We start from the raw sequence: 25,703 nt of genomic DNA, 5'->3' as shown, positions 1-25,703 counted from the left end.
TCAACTCAACTGATTGCAAGGCTTCTGCAAAGTGTTCTTTAGGCATGAGCTTGCAACACTTTTTAAGGACTGGACTTCTCACAAGTTTTGAGTAATTGGAAGAGAAGGGGGGCAAGGGCTTACTGGCACATGGCTCGCTAGTGATAAGTCTCTATTGCAGGCAGTCAAGAAATCTTAGAAGCAGTGAGTGCACTAAAATTCCCAGAGCGAGAATGGGAATTTTCGTAAGGACCGCTGCGATTTTGTACTTTTGTGACATCTCTCATCACCTGAAAAAGATTGGCCCTGTTGGATTGCGAGTGGTTTTTACAGCACCCCATAAACGTCACTTTGTAAGGTAAGAAAAAAAAAGTGACGGGACCAAGTCCTTGCACAACTAGCCACAGAAACAAGTTCGTGAATTGTGTTGAAGAAGTGGTGTAAGAGATTTTGCTCACATGTGCAAAGAAATTCGTAGGCCAGACAGTAAATTGCCTTGATTAAAGGTTTGAGGGAGCATAACAACAATATGGATAAATCGGTGCAAGGACACCTAGGCTTGCGTTGTTGAGATTGCGGATGCCAGCCAAAGTTCCATGAAACCAAGGTAGCCGCTAAACACAATAATTAGATGATGTGCAAAATCATTGAGGCATCTAAGATTATTTGCCTTGGGGATGACTTCGTCAGTATGGCATCTTTAAGACTAAAGACTAACGCAGATGCAGAAGCCCTCCTCCTTTCATTGAAGCGATCACATCGCAATACATCATATAATAAAGCTGTTATAACGTATTGTATATATTGTAACCCACCTTTTATGTAATACCCCCTAGTGTGATCTTTAAAGAATAAAAGTGACAGTGAAAGATGGTAATAATATATCTGAATTCACTATGCACGGATATACAATAGGTTCGTGTTTACTTGGCACGAGTAGTTATCAATATTGTACTGTTTATCTTTTCTTATAAATCATTTTTTTAATGCTCTAGGTTTGTATGTAACTATGAAATGCATTTGTATAAAAGCATCACACATCCGTCCAGTAAATTGAGCGGAAAGTTTGCACTTGTGTTCATGTAGTTCAGTCTTCATCCTCTAAATGGTGCACAATAAGTAACAGTTGTTGCTTACTCGGATCCATCAAACAAGGTCTCTGTTGCTGATATTTAATAATAAGAAAAAAAATTCCAAGAACTCCATGCATTGTGTAAGAATGGCTTACGAGGGGTGTTGGTTCAGCACGACCAGAGTAGGCAAAGGGAGAGTCACACACAGACAGCACACCTGTGTGCGTGTGTAACTCCTTTTGTTCATTGCCATCGTTGTGTCATGCACTTCAAAATCCCTGCTTGAGTCTGTCATTGTAGGCATAAGCCATGAATGACGTATGTGTCTGGTATAGGGTTTGTGTCTGTAAATGGCTGGAGGCTGCTTTGTGCTTGACCACTACTACCACTGACCAATACCTTTATGACATTTACTAGCCAGCTAGTGCTTGACCACTACCATAACTGACCAATCACTGACCACTACGAAATGTAACTGACAAATGCTTGCATGACACTGAGTGACCACCAATGCTTGACCATCTCACTACTGGCCAGTGCTTGACCACTACCATAACTGACCAATCAGTGACCACTACGAAATGCAACTGACAAGTGCTTGCATGGCCTTTAGTGACCATCACATGACCATCTCACCACTTACCAGTGCTTGACCACTACCACTACTTACCAATGCTTTACTATCACAACTGACCAATATACCACCACTGACCGGTGCATGACCACGCTACCACTGGGCAGTGCTTGACCCCGACCACCACTGGCCACTAAGATTGCTCATCTGTGCTTGACCATATGCTGCCACTTCAGTGCTTGACATGCACTAACACTGACCAATACTTTACACTACCGTGCATTAGTCCACCCCTAACTGGTGGTGCTTGACCTATACGAGTCTTGACCGATTCTTATAGAACTTCACCGACAGCATGCTCATGCTGCATCACCTTTTGAACAAAAGTCTTACTTTTTTTTATGCGTGTCTCTGCCATATTTTAAACCCCCCTTATTTCACACCAGCGCAGGGTAGCAAACAGGATACTATCGTCTAACTTGCCCAGCCGCTTGTTTTAATCAAAGGTTTAAACAGGACACATTTTAGGGGAAATGAAGTTCAGTAACGTGTCCCTGTCGGTAGCGGTGTCCCTTTCGTTCCTTTTGTGCTTGTCTCCGCGTGCGCTGCTTCATAAGTAAACGTGAACATTCTAAGGGAATGGACATGCATGCAATATATACGATACACATACAGAAAACAACCTAAGCTCGTGATATGGAAGGCAACTGGTGTTAATGCATCAGCAACATCCTGGCAACAGAAAAAAAGCACAGATATATTCGTCACTGGGTGGATGACATGCATCGGACAGCGTACGCAGGTACAGCGCAGGCTGCAAACGTTCGGGCCAAGCAGCGAGAAAATTCACCATCGCAATAGTGTGCGATACAATCTTACATGCACGCCGGCGAGGGTCAAACAGTCGACTAAGCAGCGCGATGAATCACACCATTCATCACATACAGGGATTGCCGCGCTTTCCTGTTGCACCAGTTTCACTTCCTTTTTCACAAGAAAAATGCACTCGTAATCCTACACGCTCGCAAAGTTGAATTTGTGCGTTGAAATCGCATAGAACGTTATGGGACAACAGTAACGAACATTCATGCCTCAATTTACACGTTATACGTATTCCTATTTCATTATTATTATCAGCATCATCACTGGGTATCAAGTTTTACATCAAGTTTTTCTGTTCCCCGCTCTTCCCCTTTTCTCCTCTCTCATGGCCCGTGAAGCCTTGCGGGCCGGCCAGCCATGGCTGCTCATCGCTCGTCAACTTAACCAAATCTCGAGGGCTGGCCTCAGCGTCTAGTCGCCGCAGTCGTCTTTTGTAAGTACACATTCGCGTGAACATGTAGTGTACGACGTTATGTTCTTGAAAATTTTTTGAGCTTTAGTTATTGCGAACTTCGCTATCGCTGATGGGTAACGCCCATCCAACACGCCTTTGCCGCGTTTTCATGCAATCATCGAGCCGTTTTCCTTCAAGTTTGTTTCATAAATGACGGATTTGGTAAGATCAGTAGTTTGTCTCACTCCGTTGCGTTTTCGCGTAAACTGACCCTCACAGGAGACCTTGGCTTTGCTCACGTAAGAGGAAACTCCGATGCCCGACTTTTGTTTGCGCTGCAGGATAGTGTGTGTCCTTCCCCTAAAAAGATTACGGCGTGAGGCTTGCAAATTCAGCTGCTTTCTAGGAACCTTCTGCGTGAAGCAAAAATGCTTCGAAAGGCAGCTTTGGGAGTACTTGAGCACTTGCCTTTGTGTGCACGTAAACAAGCTTCCAGTGGATAATGTCGAAATCAAGGTTTCTGCATTGGAAGCGCGCCTATCGAAACACTGTCTTGTTGATCCGGTTGGTGCCTGTTATTAAAGTGGCACATGTTGCAGATCGCAGCCGACTGGCGGCAACCCGACAGGCCAAGATGCAGCTGAGCAGTCGTGCCAAGCATTTGCTGCACTGTTGTCTCTGCGTGGGTCTGATACTGGTCTTCGAGGTGTTCACGGGAGGCATCCACCTCTGGAAATTCAGCTACGACGATCTGGATCCCGTGGAGCAGTATGGCTGGCCCCTGACAATCGTACTGTACCTGATGCGGTTACTGACGGTGTTAGCGCTGCCCCAGTGCATATGCAACTGTTTAGGCCTGCTGCTGTACAACGCTTTTCCCGAGAAAGTGCGCCTGAAAGGCTCGCCTCTGCTGGCACCTTTCATTTGCATACGCGTGGTTACGCGTGGCGACTACCCCGACCTCGTGAGGACCAACGTCGCGCGGAACATTGAAACCTGTGCTGAAGTTGGTTTGGAGAACTTCATCGTGGAAATCGTCACCGACAAGCCCCTCGGACTGGCTAAACACCCCCGCATTCGTGAAGTGGTGGTGCCGTCCTCCTACCGGCCCAAAAGTGGTGCCCTGTTCAAGGCGCGGGCCCTGCAGTACTGCCTCGAAGACGACGTAAGCATCTTGGGTGACGACGACTGGATTGTGCACTTAGACGAGGAGACCCTAATGACAGAGGACTCTGTACGAGGTATCCTCAACTTTGCCCTGGATGGCAAGCATGCTTTTGGCCAAGGCCTCATCACGTATGCCAATGAGCGTGTGGTCAACTGGGTTACTACCCTTGCGGACAGCTTCCGTGTGGCTGATGACATGGGTAAGCTGCGCTTCCAGTTCTGGGCCTTCCACAGGCCTCTGTTTAGCTGGAAAGGCTCGTACGTTGTGACCCGGGCTGGTGCCGAGCGCAAGGTGTCCTTTGACCACGGCCCAGATGGCTCCATTGCTGAGGACTGCTTCTTCAGCATGGTGGCATACCGTGAGGGCTACACCTTTGACTTCATTCCTGGCGAAATGTGGGAGAAAAGCCCCTTTTCCTTCTGGGATTTCCTGCAGCAGCGCAAGCGCTGGCTGCAAGGCATCTTCCTCGTGGTTCACAGCAGCGCCATTCCCTTGCGCCACAAGTTGTTCCTGGCCCTTGCTCTCTATTCATGGGCAACGATTCCACTAAGCACGTCCAACCTTGTCCTTGCAGCCTTTTGGCCCATCCCATGCCCCGTGGTGCTCAACTTCCTGTGTGCCTTCGTCGGGGCGATGAATTTGTACATGTACATATTTGGTGTCATCAAGTCCTTCAGCTTATACCGCATGGGACCTGTGCGCTTCTTTCTCTGTTTGCTGGGAGCTCTGTCCACCATACCTTTCAATGTGGCCATCGAGAATGTGGCTGTCCTCTGGGGATGCTTCGGCAAGAAGCATCGCTTTTATGTAGTTTCAAAACAGCTCGAACGCCCCATCAATGTATGAGCTTTCCAGATGACCTGGTCTATCGTGCTTGTTCACGTGTTGTGAGCCTCCTTGTTGCTTTTTTTTTTTACTAATCTAAGAATGATTGTTTTTGTGCACTAATTTATTTGTTATATGCCGCTTTTAGTGTCGTCTCTACTAGGATTGCAACTAAGTGCAACAAGCCATGCTACATTGGCATTCACAGCACTATAAGCAGGCGCCAAAGATGCTGGGCTGGCTGGCCAGCCTATGCACGGCTTGAGTTTAAGCAAGAACAAAAAATAAGGACTGTGTCCTGTCCAAAGAAGCATGCATGATAGAACAAAGCACAAGCATCCAACTCATTGCATGCCCGAGATCTTGCACTCCAGGAATGGCACAAAAATATTTAGCAGTTTAGGATGAACTGACCTGAGCACACCTTGATGCAAGGAGGTTTTATAGAGAGAAGAGTAGTGTGCACCAAGACTTGTGTAGGGATTTTTACCTGTGGCCAATTTCTGGGCATTCAAGTTCACGGTAGTTGCACTTTAGTCTGAATGCATCGCACAGCTGGCCGGCCCGTTTGCGTGCAAGCTGAGAGATTTTTTTTTTTTATTTTTTTGCTCAAGTACTCAAGATGCACTACTGAGCAGAGTTTTGTTTTCTATAGTCATTGTGTGGCTGCTAGCCTGGTTGCTAAATTAGATGACTGGGTGTTGTATGTATATCAAAACTTCACTGAAGTTTTGCAAATAAATGCCTGGAGCGTATTGTTGCAGCCTTTCTTTAAACACTGGTTGCACACACTATGATTGCCTTCATTGCTTTTCTCTTTCTTGCCATGCACAGAGAAGAAAGCAAGGAGCGATGAATAAAGTGTTTTATTCTGTATACATAAACAGATTTCGAGGCACAGAATACGAAGGATACATATTCAAAAGACTGGATGGAGATGTAAGGCAGGATGGAGCACATTTTCCCTTTCTGCCGTTATTTTATTCATTCTTATTTCTGCAATTATTCAGCAATAGTCTGCCTATCCTTCACACAGAGTCTGCAGTAGCGATTTATACAATGTGATCAAAATCTAATGTTGGGCTGGTAGAACATTGGTATTCTGGGCACAATTTTGCTGCTGTTACATGCTGCCATTCAGAATTGCTATTCATTGGTTAAAAGAAGGTTTGCATTAAAGGGACAGTAAAGAGAAACAATTACTTGCTTCAGATTGATGAACTACTCTTTCGGAAATCTAACGCCATAAGTTTCACTGTCATAAGTTCATTATTAGCAGAGAAAATCGTGGTTCAAGTTTCATTTTTACATTTCGCGCCGAGATCTTCATGCGTGACGTAACAAATTGCAAAATGTATATTTCACATTCTCCCGACATTGGCTCAATAATATTTTCTTAAACTTTGTGTGCTATATTCTATGGCACCCACAGATGACGATTTACTGCATTTTTATTGAGGAGAAACTATGAGGGGCCCAGTAGATGCTTTCAAAATTTACTACGTCGTAGTGTTTGGTGCGAAAATCTGACGACGGCGTCTGCCCCTGCGCCTTCTTTTCCCGCATTTGCTCACTTACCAAGGGTTATTTCGTGGTAATGTTAAAGTTTTCGGGATTGTGAAATTGTACTTAATACGTGAAAAACCATTTCGCTCTTTAGTGTCCTTTTAATTAAAGGGGTCTAGCAATGCATTTTCTTGAAAACAATACACCACAGTGGATATGATACCATACGAGTTTATTTGTTTAGAGACACTGGAGGAGAAGCTGATAACGAAGATGAGGGAATGCCGAAGTGCTGTTTCAAGAAAGTGAGTTGCGAGACGTGTATAAAGGGTCCCTCAAAAATCTGCATGGAAGGAAGAGCTATGTGTTTTGCAAAGCTATAGTGTCCCTTCTCAGTGCAGAGAAACCTCGCATGAGGCTAATGCTGGAATCTCGTGGACACAGCCTGACAAACACTTCGAGCTATGGGCATGGGTGCTGGGTGTGCATTTTGAGGTGAAAGCCTTTAATGCATCATACTCGCGATAACCGGCTGCATCCGTCGATGCAATGGATGCTGGCATACATGGCACATGTTCCCACATGTTGCAGCTTTGCTGGTTAATCGTCTGTACGATATGCTTGAGTGGTGAGAGTATTAAGGCTCTTGCCTCCCCTTGCACTCTCTCGGCAATCACGTGATGGCACAGAGGTGTGCGTGGCAACACACCTTTGGCAGACATTTTGTTGCAACAGTAGAGTTAGTCGGATGGCTCCCATGTGCATGTGTCTCTCCTGTAGCCGACCTCAACCCGCCCACTCATGCGAAAAGGGAGGCGCGCGCATCGTGTTCCATTCTGACCGACGCAGTCTCAATGGGCACAGGCTTTTACAGAACGTGCTTTAAAATTTACAAAGTATTCACTTTTTTTTGTTTTTTTGCTCTGGGTTAAAAATACTTGCTATTTACTAATTAGGCTGAATCAGTATTTATTTTACACATGTCATATTCAAGGCTCGGTGCTATATGAACAATACAGAGATTATTCAGAAATAAAAGCGAAGTTTTTGCGGTAGATATAGTGAAGCACGAATATAAGTATGTATATGAAACGGTGTGTGTTTGCCTTGCCTTTTTGGCACATACACATGGTCACTTTCTGTCTCAATGAGGAATACTGTAGCTACTAAGAGAAGCCATAATATTTATGTGATAGCGTTAAAGAGGTTTTTTTTTTGTCTGTGCCAGCATTCCAGTGTCTGTATCAGCGTTATTAATTGTGGGCAAAAAAATCTCGATGGTTTTCAACTTCGGCGCATGACTAGCCATAATAAAATCAGGATGCATGCAAATAATAAAAATCGTGGGTTCATGCTAGAACCGAACCCATGCATTCTACATGGCAAGCATTTTACCACCGAAATGTGCCAGTGCTTTTAAGTCCCTTAGAAAACAAAAAGTGCTGTACATGTGTTATATAGTGAGAGAAGTCACATTAACACATGTAATGTTGTGCAGCAGAATTGCACCAGGCATCACACTGTACAGATTATGCATTGAGTGGTTGGTTTTAAGACCCACACATTACAAAGTGCTCAGGCATAATAATTATCATCAGCAGCAACATTGAAAAATTGTGTTGGTGTGCATATTTCTTGCAGACGTTTAGTGGGTTCATTGCTAATTTGCAGAGGGATGAATTATGGCATAAAGAACAATTTGAACTTTGCATTAGCCATTATAGGATATTTTAAAACAGCCAATGCTATGCGCACCAATTATGATATTGCGTTCTGCTCTTGAAGGTGAAGCTAAAGAACCCTAGAGTTTTTCCAGCAGTAGTTGACAATACTATGCGAACGTCGTGGCTTCAGGCTAGCCCCTGTCAGAATATCTTGCTTGGGCAGCCGATGAATGATATATAAATTTTTTTGAGTGACCACCAAGAACTAGGCGTATTAGATACCTTTCCAGCTGAAGCGAATAAAGTGTGCTGGGGGCTTCAATGCTGAATTCCTAACTGTTGACCCTGTACACGTAGGTGAAAAGATTCATTGGGCACAAATTTGCTGTAATACAGCAGTGTGCTGTCATTGTTTTCAAGTCACTTGTTTCGATGGAAAAAAAAACATTTTAGCTTTTTTTTCGAGTTGCATGGTAGCCATAATACATTGGCTCTATTTGTTTCGTAGAGGTTGTGCTGCTTTATTAAAAATGCAAGGCACTCTTTCACAAACAACTTTATTTTCACTCGCAAATTATGGGTAACCACCGATTTTAACATTCAAAGGTACCAATTTTCAAAGGCACCTACGAGTTACATGTTGAGTACTCTGTGGTCCGATATTGCATCAGCTGACCATGGCACAAACTGTTAACATAGCAAACCTATAAGCACAATTTCCTGCATCCAGACATCCACTATATTTTTCACACCAGCAATTTATTTATTTGTACATTGCACACTGCATCTTGAGAATTCAAGCTACTCATGGCATCAGCAAGCATTGTGAAAGACCAGTTTGATCTTACATGTTCTCTTTCAGACAGCACTGAACACAACTTATTTTTTAGCATACGCTGTAAGAGGTTAATTGTGCTGTTTATTGTATAAAAGAACTAGTTCTATGTTGTTTGACCAGCTGTGGTATGCCACTTTTCTATGAATTTACTGCCTGTAGCTGTTTACGTAGCAAGCAAATAATGCCCACTTAAAATATATAACACATGTTCTAGTAAGTCAAATGCAGCATTTTGTCATCCTTTGTTCAACTCAGTAAATGCCTGCATCATTTTTTTTAGGCTTGTGGACAAGGTAATATTGAATCTCAAAATGAATGGCACACAAATGTCCTACAGGGCTGAAATGAGTGTTGTGTTTTGTGACCGACAAAAAAAAAATTAAAGATCGAGATCTCTTTGTAACGTGGGCAACACAAAGCTACTATGAGCATACATTGCACACTGCATCTTGAGAGTTCAAGCTACTCATGGCATCAGCAAGCATTGTTGAAGACCAGTTTGATCTTACATGTTCTGTTTCAGACAGCACTAAACACAGTTCCTTACAGAAGTTTTGCTACTAACGGCGGAGAAAAAGCGCCACAGATAAATGCCACAAAGTTGATAAATGCCCTTGAAAGTATCGCACAAAAAAAAAAAAATGTGAGGGACAGCATGAGAGCCAGAAGTCTCGAAAAGGACGAAGAAAATTGTGGTGGAAATGTAAGGCATTATTTTCATAATGGTTTGGCACTTCTTGTGTTTAAGCTGCCCTGAGAATTGCGTGTCTCTGCGAGTGACGGAACTGCCGCGTCTACACATGCCTACACTAGTGAGCCTTGGTCTTGATGCACCAGTCGTGAGCATTCGCAAAGAGCTTGGCCCACGGCGAGGTGCGGAATCCTTGGCCTTTCTGCCATTCCTGTGGCACGTAGGCCCATTGCCACGGAAGGGAGCAGCGCTCGGGATGGGGCATGACGGCTAGGTGTCGGCCATCGTCTGAGCAGAGAGCAGCGATGCCTCGGGGGCTTCCATTCGGGTTCAGTGGGTACTCCTCAGTCGCGTGGCCTTCGTCATCCACGTAGCGCATGCCCACCAACTGCTGTGCCTCCAGTTGCTCTAGTAAGGCATCCTGCCGGAACTCAAATCGACCTGCGAAATACATCGAGTTGAGTTCTTTTGTAACTGGGTTGCGAGGATGGCCAAGTAACAAAAGCTGATATCACCAGCTTGATGTGAACCTCACACATGGGGCAGCTTCATAGCGGGCATATAAAATAGACTTGTGCATTTGAATAGTATAGTACACACCAGCAGTCATGATTCAAATGACAAGCAATATTACAAAGACAAGCGTTCTGTACAAGCGTGACATAGCAGGTTTATGAAACGAACATTAGCCTCTTACAAAGATACAAATATATGAAAATTTTTTAAAAGCTGGACAGATTTTGTACCTATTTAACTATCTCAGAAAAGAAAAACATTTGGTCACTGTAGGTAGTTATACTAGGGCTAATGTTTTAGTGTTCTGGTTGATGCTATATAGTGACGCTATAAGAGCCAGATGGCTGAAGATGTTATACAGATCTCTAAAAAATGAATAAATGATACAGCCTATGTTGACAGAAGACTCTATATTTATAATTTTTAGGTTTGAAAGCAAGGAACCAAAGTGACAGAGTTATGGAGCTATGCGTGTTATGTGCAGGCACTTTAATCTTGGTGCGAACTACCATATAGATGCTTTCAAGCAAGAAAAAGATAACGGGAAATACAGTTCTACTTTAGCCCTTCAGTTGGGAACGTGAAGCGTGCAACTATATGCCATCTCGTATTGGTGTCATGTAGAGGTACATTTATGTCAATGCATTGTGCTATGCAGCAGCTGCCGGCAAGAAAAAAGCTGCTTGCACGTCAACTGTCACACACTTATGGAGACAGCTGGACCACAATCTGTTCAAGCAGCAACGTAACCTGTGCTCCTTTGCAACGAAAAGTAGGCCACAGGAGTGAGAACATTCTAAGAGAAACGGGATGATGAATGAAAAGAATAAGAGGCTCGATAGATATAATAGCGTATAAGAAGCCATTTTACAACAGGTGGTTTATTATACAGAGAATTATGATGCAGAAAATGGATTATGTGTTTAGATTGTACAGGCACCTTTATGTCAGCAGATAATCTGAAAGCTGCCACGCAGAATCTCTGAATGACAGGTTGCGGAGGCAGATGTGCTATTAGCTGTTCAGCTGGCTGCGTGATTAGTACACACACACCTTGTGTGACAGCGATTGTTTTAGTCGAGATTCACCCACAAATTGGAAGATAGTTACTATTGTTATAATTCTAATTAACTTTAATGGACCAGTTTGCAAGTACGTCAAGAAACATGTTTTAGTTGATGGAAAAGGAAACAGCAAATGCTTAATGAAAACAAGGGCACATTAGGCTGCAAACTCGCAAAAGTGCACAACCCATCTGTGCATTAGCCATACTTGCAGGGTAGATAATTTTTTTATGCATGCCAAGTCACATAAAATGTGTACAGTCCTTATCAGCCCTCTTAAAGGGGCCCTGCAACACTTTTTGAGCAAGGTCAGAAAACGCTGCCGATCGGTAGTAGAGGCTCCCGACAACACGCAAGCCAAATATTATAGCACAGCACGCGGCCTGCAATTCACAATAAATTATCAAATTAAGCTAAAAATTGCTTTCTCTTTTCTTGACAAATGGTGGAATATGCACAAAAATCACACAGGAATTATCCATCTATCAGCCATTGGCTGATTTGAACATGGCACGCTCGCTTGTTACAGAGATCGTCGCGGGAGGCCACGACTTGTCCACCCGCCCGCACGCGCGATCACACCGAAAAAGTGGCGCAATCGAAGAAAAAAAAAAAGCACTCAAGGCCACGAGGCACGTGTGACGTTTTTCTGCGGCCCTACCATCCCTCTCTGCCAAGCTTCCAGCGCTTTCGTCGCGACGAGAGAAGAGAAAATGCAATTGCAGCATGCGACAAACCTTTTAACTCCACTCGCACTGGACGGATTCTTAAAATTTTTGCGGCGTTGAATTCATGAGGCAATAAGCTTTTCCAGTGAATTCATTTCGTGGTTACTTGAAAAGGTGTTTCAAGGCCCCTTTAATTGTATTTCCGTTATGGGTTTACTTTTTTGCATAGCTATTCAACTTGACTCTCAAGGCATATTACTGGCTGTTGATGACTGAGCATATTCCATTTTCTGCATTAGTGTCTTCTTGGCAGCTGTGTCAGTTAAACAGATGGTGTTTTCATCAAGTTGTCAGAAAGTGTACCAAGCAGTAATTTTTAGAAAACCTTTTGCATGTCACCAGTAACTTCTCATGATAAATATTAATCTTTGTTGCAAAAACAAGTAGGAATTTTTTATCTCAAAATTTAAAAATGCATGCACAAAGAAATGCTTCTCATGCATGGTGCATAACAAAGACTACCTAAAGGATATTAATCTATGGCATTGATGCCTCAAAGACACACAAGACTATACTCCACTTCATATATGAAGTGGAACGCTACGGAAGCTAGCGAGACTTGCTGCAGCAAGAAATAGTTCAATGATTTTACTATCCATAATGTGTTTTTCTTTCTTTTTTAGACTCAGTAATCAGTGTAGATCTTTTGTATCTGAGAAACAAAGCCGATTATTTATGTGGTTGTAATAGGTTTTTCAGTATCTCTGAGCGTCTGTATTTTTTTCATATTTTGTCCTCCACGATCAGCTCCGGCAGCACGTAGCTGGAGCCCATCATGGAGGCCACATATACAACAACCAAACCCATGCGAACTTATACATTTTGCTGACCAAAGTCCTTGTATAGCTTCCACGGTGTTGTAGCTGATGTATGAAATGAAGTACAATAAATGTAACTGTGAAGATATCATGGTTAACCTTGAATACTTGGGGCACTTCAACATGCACCTGAATCTAAGTATGGGGTATATTTGAAGTTTTAAACCATATTAGAGTACAAGGCAACTGCTCTAGTTAAAAAGTGAACCTGTGACCTCATGCTGAATATCAACTGTGGTTACAAGGATCACTTATACAAAAGAGTTCGAAACTATTGCAGCGATGGTTTGCTGAATCTAGCAGGCTTACATGGAATCGAGTTGCCGTATTGAGTAGTTGATCGGTTCACATTCGTGTCGAGTTCAGATAGCTTCCAAGGCAAGCTCTAATGACGTACCAACCACCACATAAAGGCATGGGCTCTAGGTTTCAATTGCAGGTCAGGACGAATTTCCTGCCAACCAAGAAGCTTTCTTTCTGATCAATCTACTCAGATTATTTTTTTTAGCTGCTTTATGCTACAAACTGGCGGATGCCAACTTTTCGCTTTCATGACTCTCCCTCTATTTCTCAGGCGTCTGCATTGCTAATTTGCGAATTTTAGCTCCGTTACAGCTCAAACTGAAATATTTACCTTCTCCGTGCGCAACCCAGACTCCCAGTATGGAGCCTTCCATTCCCTTGAGCATGACAGCTGGAGATGACTCGATCTTCACTGTGCTGAAACGACACTCGAAACGTCCAGACTTGTTGTGTAGAAGCTGGGTTCCAGGTTCAACTGATCCAGATGCTGGTATAAAGGAACAGATAATAAAGCAAGAAAAGTGTCGATATGAGATTTAGCAACCTTATTGTAAGGAAGCAGTGATGCTGGATAATATACTAGTATGGTCAATTAAGGATAGCCTCTGTCACCAACTCAATAATCCTTGTTCAGGCTAGCACACTTACAAGTGATTTTAAAACTATGCTCAGAACAAGAACAATGATGAAGCACTGAGAACTGACACATACACACAGGTGCAGATGGCAATACATCATTATAGCCCAAGTCCATTTGATTTACCAGCATCATTAGAACCCATTCAGAGCTGTGCTGGAAAATCGAATGGACCTCTTATATCTTCCTGTTGCACTGTTCTTAGGTAACTGCCAGAAAAACTATTTTCTCAAATAAAACAACAAGAACACATAGTGCCTGCTAGAATAGAAAAAAGAACGATGAGCGAGTTAAGCACACTCATTCAGTTAAGTACTGTAAAACTCATTGAATAAAACTAATCATTTGTCTAATTTACAAGTAAATCATGCTATTGTACAAAATATTCATGAATGATGGTGCATCATTTCTTTTTGGAGGTGGTCAGTGGCTGTATTGTAATAAAAGAATAGAAAACGAATAAAAATCTGCAAAATGCTCAAGGTCTTACAAGAGGTGTATGGGGCCACCCAGCCCAACAAAGCCATGAGTTGACAACCGTTGCAGATTCCCAAACTGAATGTGAGAGGGTTGCTCTTGAAAGCAGCCAACTGTGCAGCCAGCTTTTGGTGGAACATGAGACTTGCAGCCCAACCTATATTGGAAAATTAAACGTCAGTGCAGGAAACAAACACTTCTACAATTTTATAACAGCTAACTTTTTCATCAACTGAATGTTTCCTAGGTGCAGTACTATTGCAAGATGTCAAGTCTTCCACATAATTATTCAAGGGAGGATATTTACTGGTTCGGGCGGCGGAGCTGGAAAAACGAGGGACGCAGGGAGGACAGCAAGGACATCGCCATTTCTCTCTTCGACAGCGATGTCCTCATCTATTCTTCGTTTGTTTCTCTATTTTTCAGTTACGCAGCTCGAACAAGAATTAACCGCGAAACAACTCGTTTAGTTTAAAACAGTTTTGAGGACTTTCAAGTCAGAAAACTGAACAATTTTAGACTTGGTTACCTAAATAACCCTTATGATGATTTAAATGTATCATAAACCTCTGTTTAGGTTAGTATTTGGTTTATTGGGACTACATATTCTGAGGAGAGAGAGAGATTAAAATGAGATACAGGCAGGGAGTTATGGTTATGTTCATAACATATAGAATTGTGCAGTGCAGAATACAGGACGAAGCACTTGAACACACGGAGGTTATGTTACCTGTAAAACAGCTGTTCATCTTTTAGATGTAATTATTAACAGTAAGAAACAAGCACAAACAGAAGTGATAAGGAAAAAAACACTCGTAACTTAATTTTATGCATACTTATTTATATATTCTTAAATGTCTCAGTATACAAACAGTCACAAGTTTATTTAAACAGCAGCTGTGTGGAGCTTCACATTATGATTTAATGACTAAAACCAATGAATAAAGCAAAGCATAGAGTGCGCTTTGCCCACTGCAAGATCCCTCTGTCTCCTTCTATAGCTAGCAAACACGAGATATAAAAGGTGTTTATATCACCTCTCAGTAACAATTATCAATACTACTTAGTGTGCTACATATATATTTTTTGTACAGATATTAGCATAGTAATATGCATTTGAATAAGCATGCTGAATGATGAAGCAGATCACAAGCACGAGCATAGACAAACATTGCTACCTAGTATGCGTCTTCTTGAGTTTGTATTTCATCAATATGAAAAGCACAAACAAACAAGGACAAAAAATGAAGACAGGATGAGTGCATGTCCCGTCTTTATCTGCTGCCTTTGCCAATTCTAGCTTTGCAAATTGAGATGCGCTCACCAAGTCATCCAGTTTACGATTTTGATGAAATTCTGAAGTACGGAGAGATTAGAGTATGATACCGATAATTGAAAATTGTGAATTTCATCCAAGTAAAATGCATTAAAATTCCTCACAAATGACTTCAATGTATTCCACGAGACCACAATAAATTTGTCGTATAAATGCACAGAAACTGTTGATGTTGTTGGCAAGTATCCATCGTAAAAAAAAGGCAGGTGTGAAGACATGAATACAATAGAAGAGAACATGAACACAAATGCCAACTATCAACTCAATAATAGTTAGTGCTAGCATTGTCTCACCAATAGCCTGTGTTTGTGTTTTCTTATTCTCTCCTCCTGTGTTTGTGTTTGCACGTCCATTCCTTTCATGACTGGAACCGGGGCATAACATTCAAGTTCATTGATACAACTTTAGCACCTACCCAACTGCACACTGATCTTTTCTCAGCTGAACTGAACAATAGTCATTCACCTTTGTAGGTTATCAGTAGGTTATCAGACAGTCAAAGTAAAGCTCCATTGAAATGCACTGGCACACTAACACATGCTTGACTCTAGGGTGGCGGAGAAGATCATTCATATCAGGCCCTCATACGCAAGAATTACAATGTGATGCTGCGTTGCCCAATACAAACAGTATAAGAAGAAGTCTTAGTATTGTCTGACACTCAAATAATATTATAGCAAAACTTAGGAGTACAAGAAGAACACATGAAAATGGAAAAGGAATGCACACCATTTGCACTTTTCTTTCATCTTGAGCATTTCTAGCACTTTTTAGTTTTGTAATACCTTAATGCAGTACCGATTAATTCACCTATCCATCTTATTGAAATACTGTTTGAAGATATCTTTGTGTCTGCCTTTCCCAGAAGAAGCTTTCAAGCTTAGCTTGGTGGTGGGAGTCCACTGCAGTATAAAATATATGGGAAGTGAACACTTTTGACAGGCCGAATAACATGAATGTTCATTGTTCTCAAAAGGGTGCTCAGATTGCCAATTTTTTTCACACCCTGTGGCAACCCATGCCTGTTTTATACCATAACATAGTCTTGTACACTAAGCGTTAATGAAAGGGTTAATGAAAGCCTATGAAGCAGCGCTTTTGATCACCGACCAGATTGGTTCACTTCCTGGCCATAGAGGCGACATTTTAATGAGGCTGAAATCTAAAAAATGGCCTTGACATTAAATTTAGAATAAAATCAATCTGAAGTCCTCCACTTTATGGCAGTATTTATGCATAAAACCGTCTAGTACAGAGCACTAGTACTGTGCCCCGCTGGTAACAAAGAATATTCTAAAATGACTAGAATTAGGACAAGGTTGCCCTATCATTCTTGTTTGTTCTCTCACTTCTTATATAGGAAACTTTAACGGAGACACACAAGGAGATAAGAAAAAAAACAGTCTAACCTCTGGCAGAGCCAAGCACATCGGCGTAACTAAATCCACCAGGGAAGACCAGGCCACGGAAGCCATCCAGCGTAACGGTTCCCTCCAAAAGGTCAGTCATGGTGATGTCCCATGCTTCAAAGCCAGCCATGTAAAACGACGCTGCCATTTCCCTGTCACTGTTCACACCTTCCTCTCTAAGCACTGCGACCCTCATCATTGGATCTGAAAGCCAAGATGAACTCGTTCATTATTACTAAATAATGTGAACATGCTGCCGTACACCTGGCAGCAACGGCTTGCGTGATGGTAAATGTTCAAGAAAGCTATATTCTTGCTTTTTCAGGACTCATAACCTACAAATGAATGTTCCAGATGGTAGTTGGCATCGCAAACTATACAGTCACCAGCTAGATTAGAAACACCTCACGCTAATAGAGGAGAAATGACGATTTGGTGTGGACCCAACGTTTCATAAACTTTTGCTGTGGGGTGCACATGTTTAATTCAAATCACAATGCTGTTCCACTTTAGTAATGACAAGAGAAAAAATGTCGAAAATGAAGATGTTTTTCACTCAATTGAAGTGCACAAAAGACCAAATTGATACATCAATAGATGCACCTTATACTCTTCTTTGGGCCTTCCCAATAACTTTGCTAGTTGCAATTTAATGTAGTTCTTCTACGTGCCAAAAGTTGTCTATGACACAAAAGACTTGATATCTGTTTCAAACAAATGTAACGTTCTGACAGCATGCATTGCGTACGTTTGTGTGCATGTCAGATGGCCACAGCTGTGAAGCATGAATAAACTAGCTTAGCGGCAATTGTGTTGGCATCTCAGCTGTGAAAAATGACATTTAATGACATTTCGGTAACAATGACAAGTGGGACTGTTTAAATGCTAACATTAAGTGCACAAGAGAAACACTTGCCAGCCACATGATGGCTTTTGATTTTCAAACATTTCTCAATAAAAAGAATGCAAGAATATGTCTTTGCAATCGAGCTTCACTCAATAAAATGTGCTTAGGAAACCTATTTTCAGAGTACACTCTGAGGTATTGTTAATATTTACACACTGCAGCAGAAAAAAGCAACTTCAGAAATTTCTACACTTGCCAGGGTTGCGTCGTGGGATGTCCAGGCTGAAAGTCAGCTTGTAAGGAGGTGCTGTGCGTTTCATAAGACCCTGTCTTTCTTGGGTGGCACACTTAGGGTCACACTGATAGAGCTCCAACTTGTAGCTGGTCTCCTCCCAGCTGTCACGCAGCTCACACACCTTTCCATTGATCACCTCTGTGCCATCAACCTTCACAGAGACCTGCAACGGAGCTGACACTTTTTCAAGTCCTGTCACTCTGCCTCAAAACTCGCTTTTCCTATCGAGCCTGGCAAACATTTCCACCTAAGTTACACCAGTATTCCACACTCTGCGTTACTAAGTATACTTTTATTTATAGTGTAGAAACAAGTTTCACTGCTTCAAATCTTCATAATGAGCACGTTCAAATAATTCAAACACTGCATCCCACAATGAGATGCTTCTATAGTTGTAAAAACACATGTATTTTACAATGTCGGTTGTGGCAGTCATTTATAAGAGAGTGTAACAGTATTGGCTATCGTCTCATGTAGTTGCACTGAAGAAAAGATTTAGGCTATAGCAGTAGTCACATGTAAAGTAGTAAAAAGATACCATGAATGATAAGCCAGTTATTTAGGTTACAAATATAACAGTTATCACAAACTTGTGTGAGGCATGCCAGACCCACATCACAAATGTCTGCATTGCCTAATGATCACTTCTGTGTAGTGTGTAGTTATTACTTGAGCTGGTATAATACAGCTACATTTCTTAGTAACAAGTGCATTCATATAACTATTTTTTTTCAATAAAAAACACAATTCTTGGATTTCGATTGACAAACATTTGGACACAATATTTATGGACACTTTCATGTCTTGACTAGTTCAAATGAAAAGAAAGATGCTCGTGCTTTTGTTACCTTGGCTTGAGGACCGAAGACTTTACTATGGCCAATGGGAACACAGTACACCCCAACCTTCTGGTAAGCTTCAACGATGCGTTTTTCATTCACTGGATCAGTCTCAAGCAGCCAGCCAACCTCCTCATGAAAGAGAGCTTCGAGGACGTTACCAGCACCTCCTGTGGGCACATTCACTTCCAAGCCACAGTTACCCGCAAATGCCATTTCCAGGAGGCAAGTTATGAGGCCACCATCACTGATATCGTGCCCGGCCTTCAACAAGCCACCTGCAAAATTCAATAGCACTCATACCACTGCAAATACTGAAAGAAGTGTCAAGCCTGAAAAGCTTTCATAGGATAAAAACTTACCAGCAAGACTGGTTTGTAAAATACTTTTTAAAAACAATGCTTTACATAATTACCATCTTTGTTTGTTTGTACTACTCAAATCAGATTACACCTTTTTTGCCACACTTTGGCTAGAGATACTCGTTACCAGTGAACCTGATGCATCGTTCCAGCTATTACGTTTTACTATTGAAAGGCAACACCATGAAATAAATAAAGCTCGGCACTCTCCTGTTTACATATGTGTTCCTTCTTTTGCTTAAACAGAGAATATGAAAACGGCTAATATGTGATATGGTGGAAAGTCGGGAAACATTATTGTCATAACCGTACATTTCTGTGTCTGGGCTACTATTGCACATTCTCGATGTACTATTGGGGGTGTGCTGAGACAAGTTACGATGCTGTGACTGGTCAACATTATAACCTCATCATAGAAGTCAACTGCAGCGCACTAAATACGGCTAGTCATCAAGTAATGTGATAAATTGCACGAGTGATGCTACAATATTTGCAGGATGGCTTGCTCTATGGATTGGTCAGAATAGCACGAATGCATGACCCACGTATCTCATTAGTACTGCTCACCACCGGGCAAAAAAAACTCTCATGCCTACAACTATCTTAACCCTATCACTCCATTTTCATTCCTTTAATTTTAAAGTAGATTTTTCAACACCCATTTTGTTACTTTACCAAACCAATGATTATCTGCTCCACGCTTTACAAAGCTTGGCTAACTGGACTTCTTTCTTCTCATCACAACCAGAATATCATGTTCTAATGTTTGATATGTTATCTATCCAACCCTTTTGATGAGGCTAGACAACATACCCTTCAGCAGTTCTTGTGTGGCAGCGAAGGCCTTGCGAAGCTTGACAGGTTCATCCAAGTCGGGCACATCATCTCCTAGCTGCTTGAAGCACTGAGCTAAAGCTGTGCCTCCTAAGCGCTTCTTTCCGGCACTCAGGCTGACATAAAGCAGCAGTCCTAAAGTGAGAAAACAAATTTTTAAAGCCCATTACATTGTGAAAAAAATTTGCAGATTGGTGATAATTTATGCTTACTTAATTGAGTGAACCCAAATTTATAATACACAATCATATAAACAATAACTGATTTACAGAATATATATCTTAAGTTAGTTAATGATCGCAGTTACCTTCTTTTCTTACTGATGGAAGCTTCAAGTCAGGGGTCACTGTAGTTGTGATATCGGGGCACGGTGCATAGGTGGACACGACGATGGCTCCTGTAAGAAAGACGCATCATGGTTGCACAGAAGAAAAATTTTTAAGTGGCGCTCCTGCTGGTAACCACATGTACACATGAATCTAATAATACGTAGCTGGACAAAATATGTACCAGGAAAAAAAATAGAAGTCGGCATATAATTTTTCTCTAGGCATACACAGCATATGTAAGTATGCTATGGAAAGAAATTTACATCATGCATCTATTGCACAATAATTCCTCCTTTTCTCTGAACACCACGTGTGTGGCAGACAGCTTTTGACATGCACTGGGCAGCGATTCTCGCCCTTTGCATGAGGTGTCTCTCATAAACAGTGTACCATGTATACGTTTTCTTATCAACTACTATTTCAATGCAGGCAAACTAATACCTCTTACGCCCATTTGTCTGTTACGTCAGTGTCTCTTTGAAGGGGTTTGGTTGTATTCACAATATATATTTATTACTGAAGGTTTCAGGGCCCCACAAAATAAAAATAATGGTTTCATATGGAGTGAAACGTAGCCCTTCCAAATTACTTGCCTTTTCTCAGTATCTGATGCAGTTGTTAAGAAAGAGAAAAACATGCCTGTCCGTATGCTCCATGCAAGTGTTTGGTGATGCAGCTTGTAGCCATGAAAACACTCAACTGAACAGCTAAATTAGACTGTTCTTTTACTACCCCTCCCCCCGCCCTATCTGAAAATGTGCTAGTACAATACCAGTTGCACAATAATTTTCTCTCTTCATGTTTCACAGAACATGCATTTCGTAAATTAGCTTGACAGCGCTATAAAATATTGGATAAATATTTTATTCAATTTGTACTCCAACTTTAATATTCAAGTTCACTTCACACAAAATGTCATGCTATTGGCACTGCTCTAGATACAACACATAAAGGTTCTTATTTCGCAAGACAATGAACCGTCTGTGCCAAGCAACGTAATTTTAATGTGATAGCGTTGAAGAGCTCGTTTTGCAGAAATTTCAGCGTTGGCGTTGTTGGTTGTGAGTAAGAATTTATCATTTTGTCCATGACAAAAAAAATAAGATAAAGAGAGGTGCAAATAAAATGAATAAATAAAACATTTCCAGTTCCAAGTGAGGGTCAAACCTAAGTTGTTTGTGTGGCAAGCTGTATACAGGCTTCACAATACAACATGTAATATCACAGTAATAACAAGCGTACATTGCCAACAGGTATCAGAACATGCGATTAGTATCATAACGACTTTGTGGTTCAAAGCCGGCTATATAATACAAAAGGCACACACGTTACTGTGTGTATTCTTTTAAAAACCACGTAGTAAGTGCATAGCAAGTTCAACAACATCTCACGTGCATAATTGCTCATGGTTTAAAGCATGCTGCACATTACACAGAATGCAGCCATACAAAGCTTCACTGACAGATGTCACTTTCCACTCTTTCGATTACATTAGAGTAATTCACAATTGAAACTTCTCGAGTAGCATCATACAATAATAAGTATGCACCATGTGGTTCAAGTATGCACTAAGAACAAAACGTCACTATCACGTACAGCTCTTAAAGGCAAAGCTTCTACACACTGTTTCAATCTATCTACAGACTATTTCAAAGCTGCTCTTCTGAAAGGTGGGAGACCAAACGTCCCGATCCACTAAATGTAGCCTACCAGGTGCCTTGACAGTGTCCTTGCCCACACGTGCAGCCATGCTGAGCGAGTCTTTGCCACCGTCTACAGCAATGCCCAAGGCAGCCATGGAACTGCACATAGCCTGACATGCTTCGTGCAGGGCAGCACCTTCTCCAGGGAGCTTAGCGGCCCACATCCAGTTGCCGCTGCACTTCACATCCTGCAAAATGCATTGGGCGGTGTTGTAATACAGCACGTGCACAAAGATGCCAGTTTGGTAGCTCTGCACACAACAGGTTTTAAACTGGCATGCCTTTGACGGGCAGCTGACCAGTTTCTAATGCGCACAGTTGGCTTTTAGTTGACACTACTTGCTCACAGTTCATTCCACCACTTGACACACACGCAGTGGTTTTTCAATTTATTACTTATGTACAACTTCAATATTTTGCTGCAAGAAAGTATGCAAAGTAGATGAAGTGGATTAGAATACAAATTGTAAAGAACAGATTCATACAGTAAGCTATCAAGCAGTTTTTCTGCATAAAATATCAATGTAATCTTTTTACCCATTTCACCCATTTTTATCACATAGGCTGCATAAAATAGCATTTGAATTGTGTCTTCAAGTTGAAGAAATTTATCAGCACTTCAATTGCTTTTGCTTTCTGCCACATTGGACACTCATAGTGCCAGATGACATGTTCTTGGGACTGGGTCATAATTTTATAAATGCTTTACATGAACACTCACTAAGGTGTACGGAGGGACAGCCGCTCTCACATGTCAGTCGTGAGAGCAACAGATAAGTGTTGTGTGGAGAGTGTCACTCTCACCACATAGTTAAGATTGCTCAGTTTTAACTTTTCTCACTTTTTTTTCTAATAATGTCACTCAGAAAAAGCATATGTTTAGATAATTATACATAGTTCTACAAACAAAAATTAATATTCTCCATGTCTTTCTTCATATTTTGTAAAAATAAGATAAAAGCCAGGTTAAAATCACTTTTCTCATCTGTGACAGCAATCTGACATGGCACTCGTGCCCCGTATAGTGTACACACTCACTGTAAGCAGCATGTATATTACAAACCACACACGCACAAAAAAAAACAAAATGTCACTTTCTTGCTGGCGTATATCGTGAGCAGTTCTGGAGCATTATGTGAACCTGAATGCTTTACCTGAAGTGATGTCACTTGAGCAAACATGAGGTTCGTCACAGACTCGGCAACGGACATCCTGGCTCCTGCAGCAGCACTCAGAAGGCCCTTTATTGGCTGCTCTCCAATGGCAGTTGCGGATCCAACCTGTGGCACAGCGCAATTGCAAATGCAGTGTGACTCGTCCAACAGAAAGCAAGTGTTTTCCATTAAAGGGGCCCTGCAACACTTTATCAGCATGGTCAGAAGACACTGCCAATCAGTAGTCTAGGCTCCGGAGAACACGTAAGCCAAACATTACAAAGCAGCAAGCGGCCCGAAATTTACAATCGATTCTCAAAATCATCGAGAAAAATCGCTACCTCGTCTCTCTACAAATGACTCCATGTACCTGAATGACCATGCCGCATACCCAAATTCATGGCTACTGGCCGATTTGAGAATCACAGGCTGCGTAGTTACAATGACCGCCATGTGCCCCCACATGCTCGTGATCACACTGAAGGTAAGCAGGGCATTCAAAGAAAAAAAGAAGTGCTCAAGGTCATGATGTGCATGTGAAGTAACTTCTTTCCCCATGCAATCCCTCCCTGCTCATCTTCAGCACGCTCATTGGGATGAGAGAAGAGAGAAAGCCGTTGAAGCATGCAACATGATTGATTTGTGGGGTTTAACGTCCCAAAACCACCATATGATTATGAGAGACGCCGTAGTGGAGGGTACCGGAAATTTCGACCACCTGGGGTTCTTTAACGTGCACCCAAATCTGAGCACACGGGCCTACAACATTTCCGCTTCCATCAGAAATGCAGCCGCCGCAGCCGGGAATCGAACCCGCGACCTGCGGCTCAGCAGCCGAGTACCTTAGCCACTAGACCACCGCGGCGGGGCTGAAACATGCAACAAACCTCCGTCACTCTTCTTGTAGTTGATGCATTCTAAAAATTCTTGCAGCGGTCAATTTGTGAAGCAATAAACTGCTTAATTGAAGCCATTATTTGTTTGAAAAGTGTTTGTGGGCCCCTTTAAGCTGAATGGCTGATTTAAGAGCTAGGGGAAGAAAGAAAGAGAAATAAAAGAAAAACGACGAAGGCAGGGAGTAAACCAGGATACCAGCTTAGATTAACGGTTTGGTTGGCTACACTAGCAGCGAGAAATCGAGATCCAAATGCTGGCCAAGTACTTCCACAAAAGCTGAAGGCATATAGGCATGGGCAGACAATGTGCTTAACACATCATCTGCAATTGAAAAAAGCAGAAATAAGTGTTCACCTTGTCAAAGTACGAGAGAGACACCACAGCTACATCGGCAAGTGGTGTATGCAGCGGTCCAACACACTGTTGCTGAGCTACAAGTCCCGTCACGCAACGATCAACCTGAGAAGGTCACAGAGACAAGTGCCGCATCAGGCAGTGAATGCACGTTTAAGGCAACAAACATTATTTAATGTCGACGCTTGTCAACATACGTTCACAAATCTATAGATAGAATGGCAAAACAAACCCAACAGCCAACTTGCCTTGTTTGTGAGAAAACGCTTGCTGGCCACAGATGGCAGACGGAGTACTCGCTGAAGTGCTTCCGTGACCTGAAGGCTAGCCGGCAAATTCAGAGGCTTCAGAATTGGCATTTCCGTGTTCAACTTGAACACCTGTAATAGAAAAACAAATGGTAAGGTGGAAGTATGAGCAAATTAACACAAATTTTATAAATCCCTTGTGTTGGCCAAGTTGGACCTTGCAACATGGCTCACATAACCCTGACGCTAGACAGCCTTTGTCTGTCTACACAGGTGGAAAGCGTGCACTTTCCTTACCCTTCCCTCGCCCTTTTTTCTCTCCCACACATTAGTGGTTTCAGTTACCAGCCGCATTTTTTTTATGTACATGTAGTGTACTGCTGGAATGAACCTTATCAAATAGAGAGCTTCATTGCTAATCAGCAAAGGCTTAGGCCAAGGCCAACTGTGATCATTATAATGGTGGACTTATTTTGAGTGCTTCTTTCAATGCACCCTTCAGCTTCTGGCCCCAACTCCACTCTTTCTTTCTAGAACAGCATTGAGAGCAATTAAATATTCATGCACATACATGTACAGGCTGGTAGTCTTGGGTGCAAGCACAGTCTTTCTAATGGTTTGATCGTTGCAAATATATACGCTGTGTTTTAAGCGAAGCTTCCACGAGTTACACATATTGGTGGTGGCGGCGGTGGCATAATTAGCCAAAAGCCTGACACCTGTGAGTGTACGGAAATTCAGGTGCACAAAAATGAGGCTTTGAAGATGTGCCAGTCACATGGCTATAGTAGACTCTGAATAAACAGAAATCTGTTGAACGAAACTGCCGCCTGAATGAAACTGTTGCCTTTGACATTTTCGCTTTGTACCTGAACTGTGCGGCACTATTTGTCTCTTTGTAAATAGAACTTCTGTGAAATGGATCATATTTTTTTAGTCCCGTCAGGTTCTGTTTAACG

At 42.1% G+C, this 25,703-nt stretch overlaps 2 protein-coding genes across 4 annotated transcripts in view; one reads left to right on the top strand and one right to left on the bottom strand.

The window, feature by feature from the left end:
• Positions 1-2,643: 2,643 nt before the first annotated feature.
• egh (beta-1,4-mannosyltransferase egh) lies at positions 2,644-5,183 on the top strand. Its single transcript, XM_037421238.2, has 2 exons — positions 2,644-2,941; positions 3,502-5,183. Exon 2 carries the CDS (start codon positions 3,537-3,539, stop codon positions 4,914-4,916), a length of 1,380 nt encoding a protein of 459 aa, XP_037277135.2. The 5' UTR covers positions 2,644-2,941; positions 3,502-3,536; the 3' UTR covers positions 4,917-5,183.
• A 4,410-nt stretch (positions 5,184-9,593) lies between these two features.
• Pfas (phosphoribosylformylglycinamidine synthase) overlaps positions 9,594-25,703 on the bottom strand; it is a 36,656-nt gene continuing 20,546 nt past the window's right edge. For all 3 annotated transcript variants that reach the window (XM_037421240.2, XM_037421241.2, XM_037421239.2), the window contains exons 12-23: positions 24,745-24,876; positions 24,497-24,601; positions 23,246-23,371; positions 22,099-22,279; positions 20,367-20,456; positions 20,039-20,194; positions 18,873-19,141; positions 17,986-18,187; positions 16,883-17,086; positions 14,151-14,294; positions 13,355-13,510; positions 9,594-10,035 (exon numbers count right to left, since the gene is read on the bottom strand). In XM_037421240.2, coding sequence (XP_037277137.2) covers positions 9,713-10,035; positions 13,355-13,510; positions 14,151-14,294; positions 16,883-17,086; positions 17,986-18,187; positions 18,873-19,141; positions 20,039-20,194; positions 20,367-20,456; positions 22,099-22,279; positions 23,246-23,371; positions 24,497-24,601; positions 24,745-24,876 — 2,088 coding nt within the window. In that variant the 3' untranslated portion in view covers positions 9,594-9,712. The remainder of the gene's footprint in view (positions 10,036-13,354; positions 13,511-14,150; positions 14,295-16,882; positions 17,087-17,985; positions 18,188-18,872; positions 19,142-20,038; positions 20,195-20,366; positions 20,457-22,098; positions 22,280-23,245; positions 23,372-24,496; positions 24,602-24,744; positions 24,877-25,703) is intronic.

The sequence above is a fragment of the Rhipicephalus microplus genome, chromosome 2 (assembly GCF_043290135.1).
Source record: "Rhipicephalus microplus isolate Deutch F79 chromosome 2, USDA_Rmic, whole genome shotgun sequence".
Lineage (NCBI taxonomy): Eukaryota > Metazoa > Arthropoda > Arachnida > Ixodida > Ixodidae > Rhipicephalus > Rhipicephalus microplus.
Note: the sequence above shows the minus strand (reverse complement) of the source record. Positions and strands in the feature narration are given on the sequence as shown.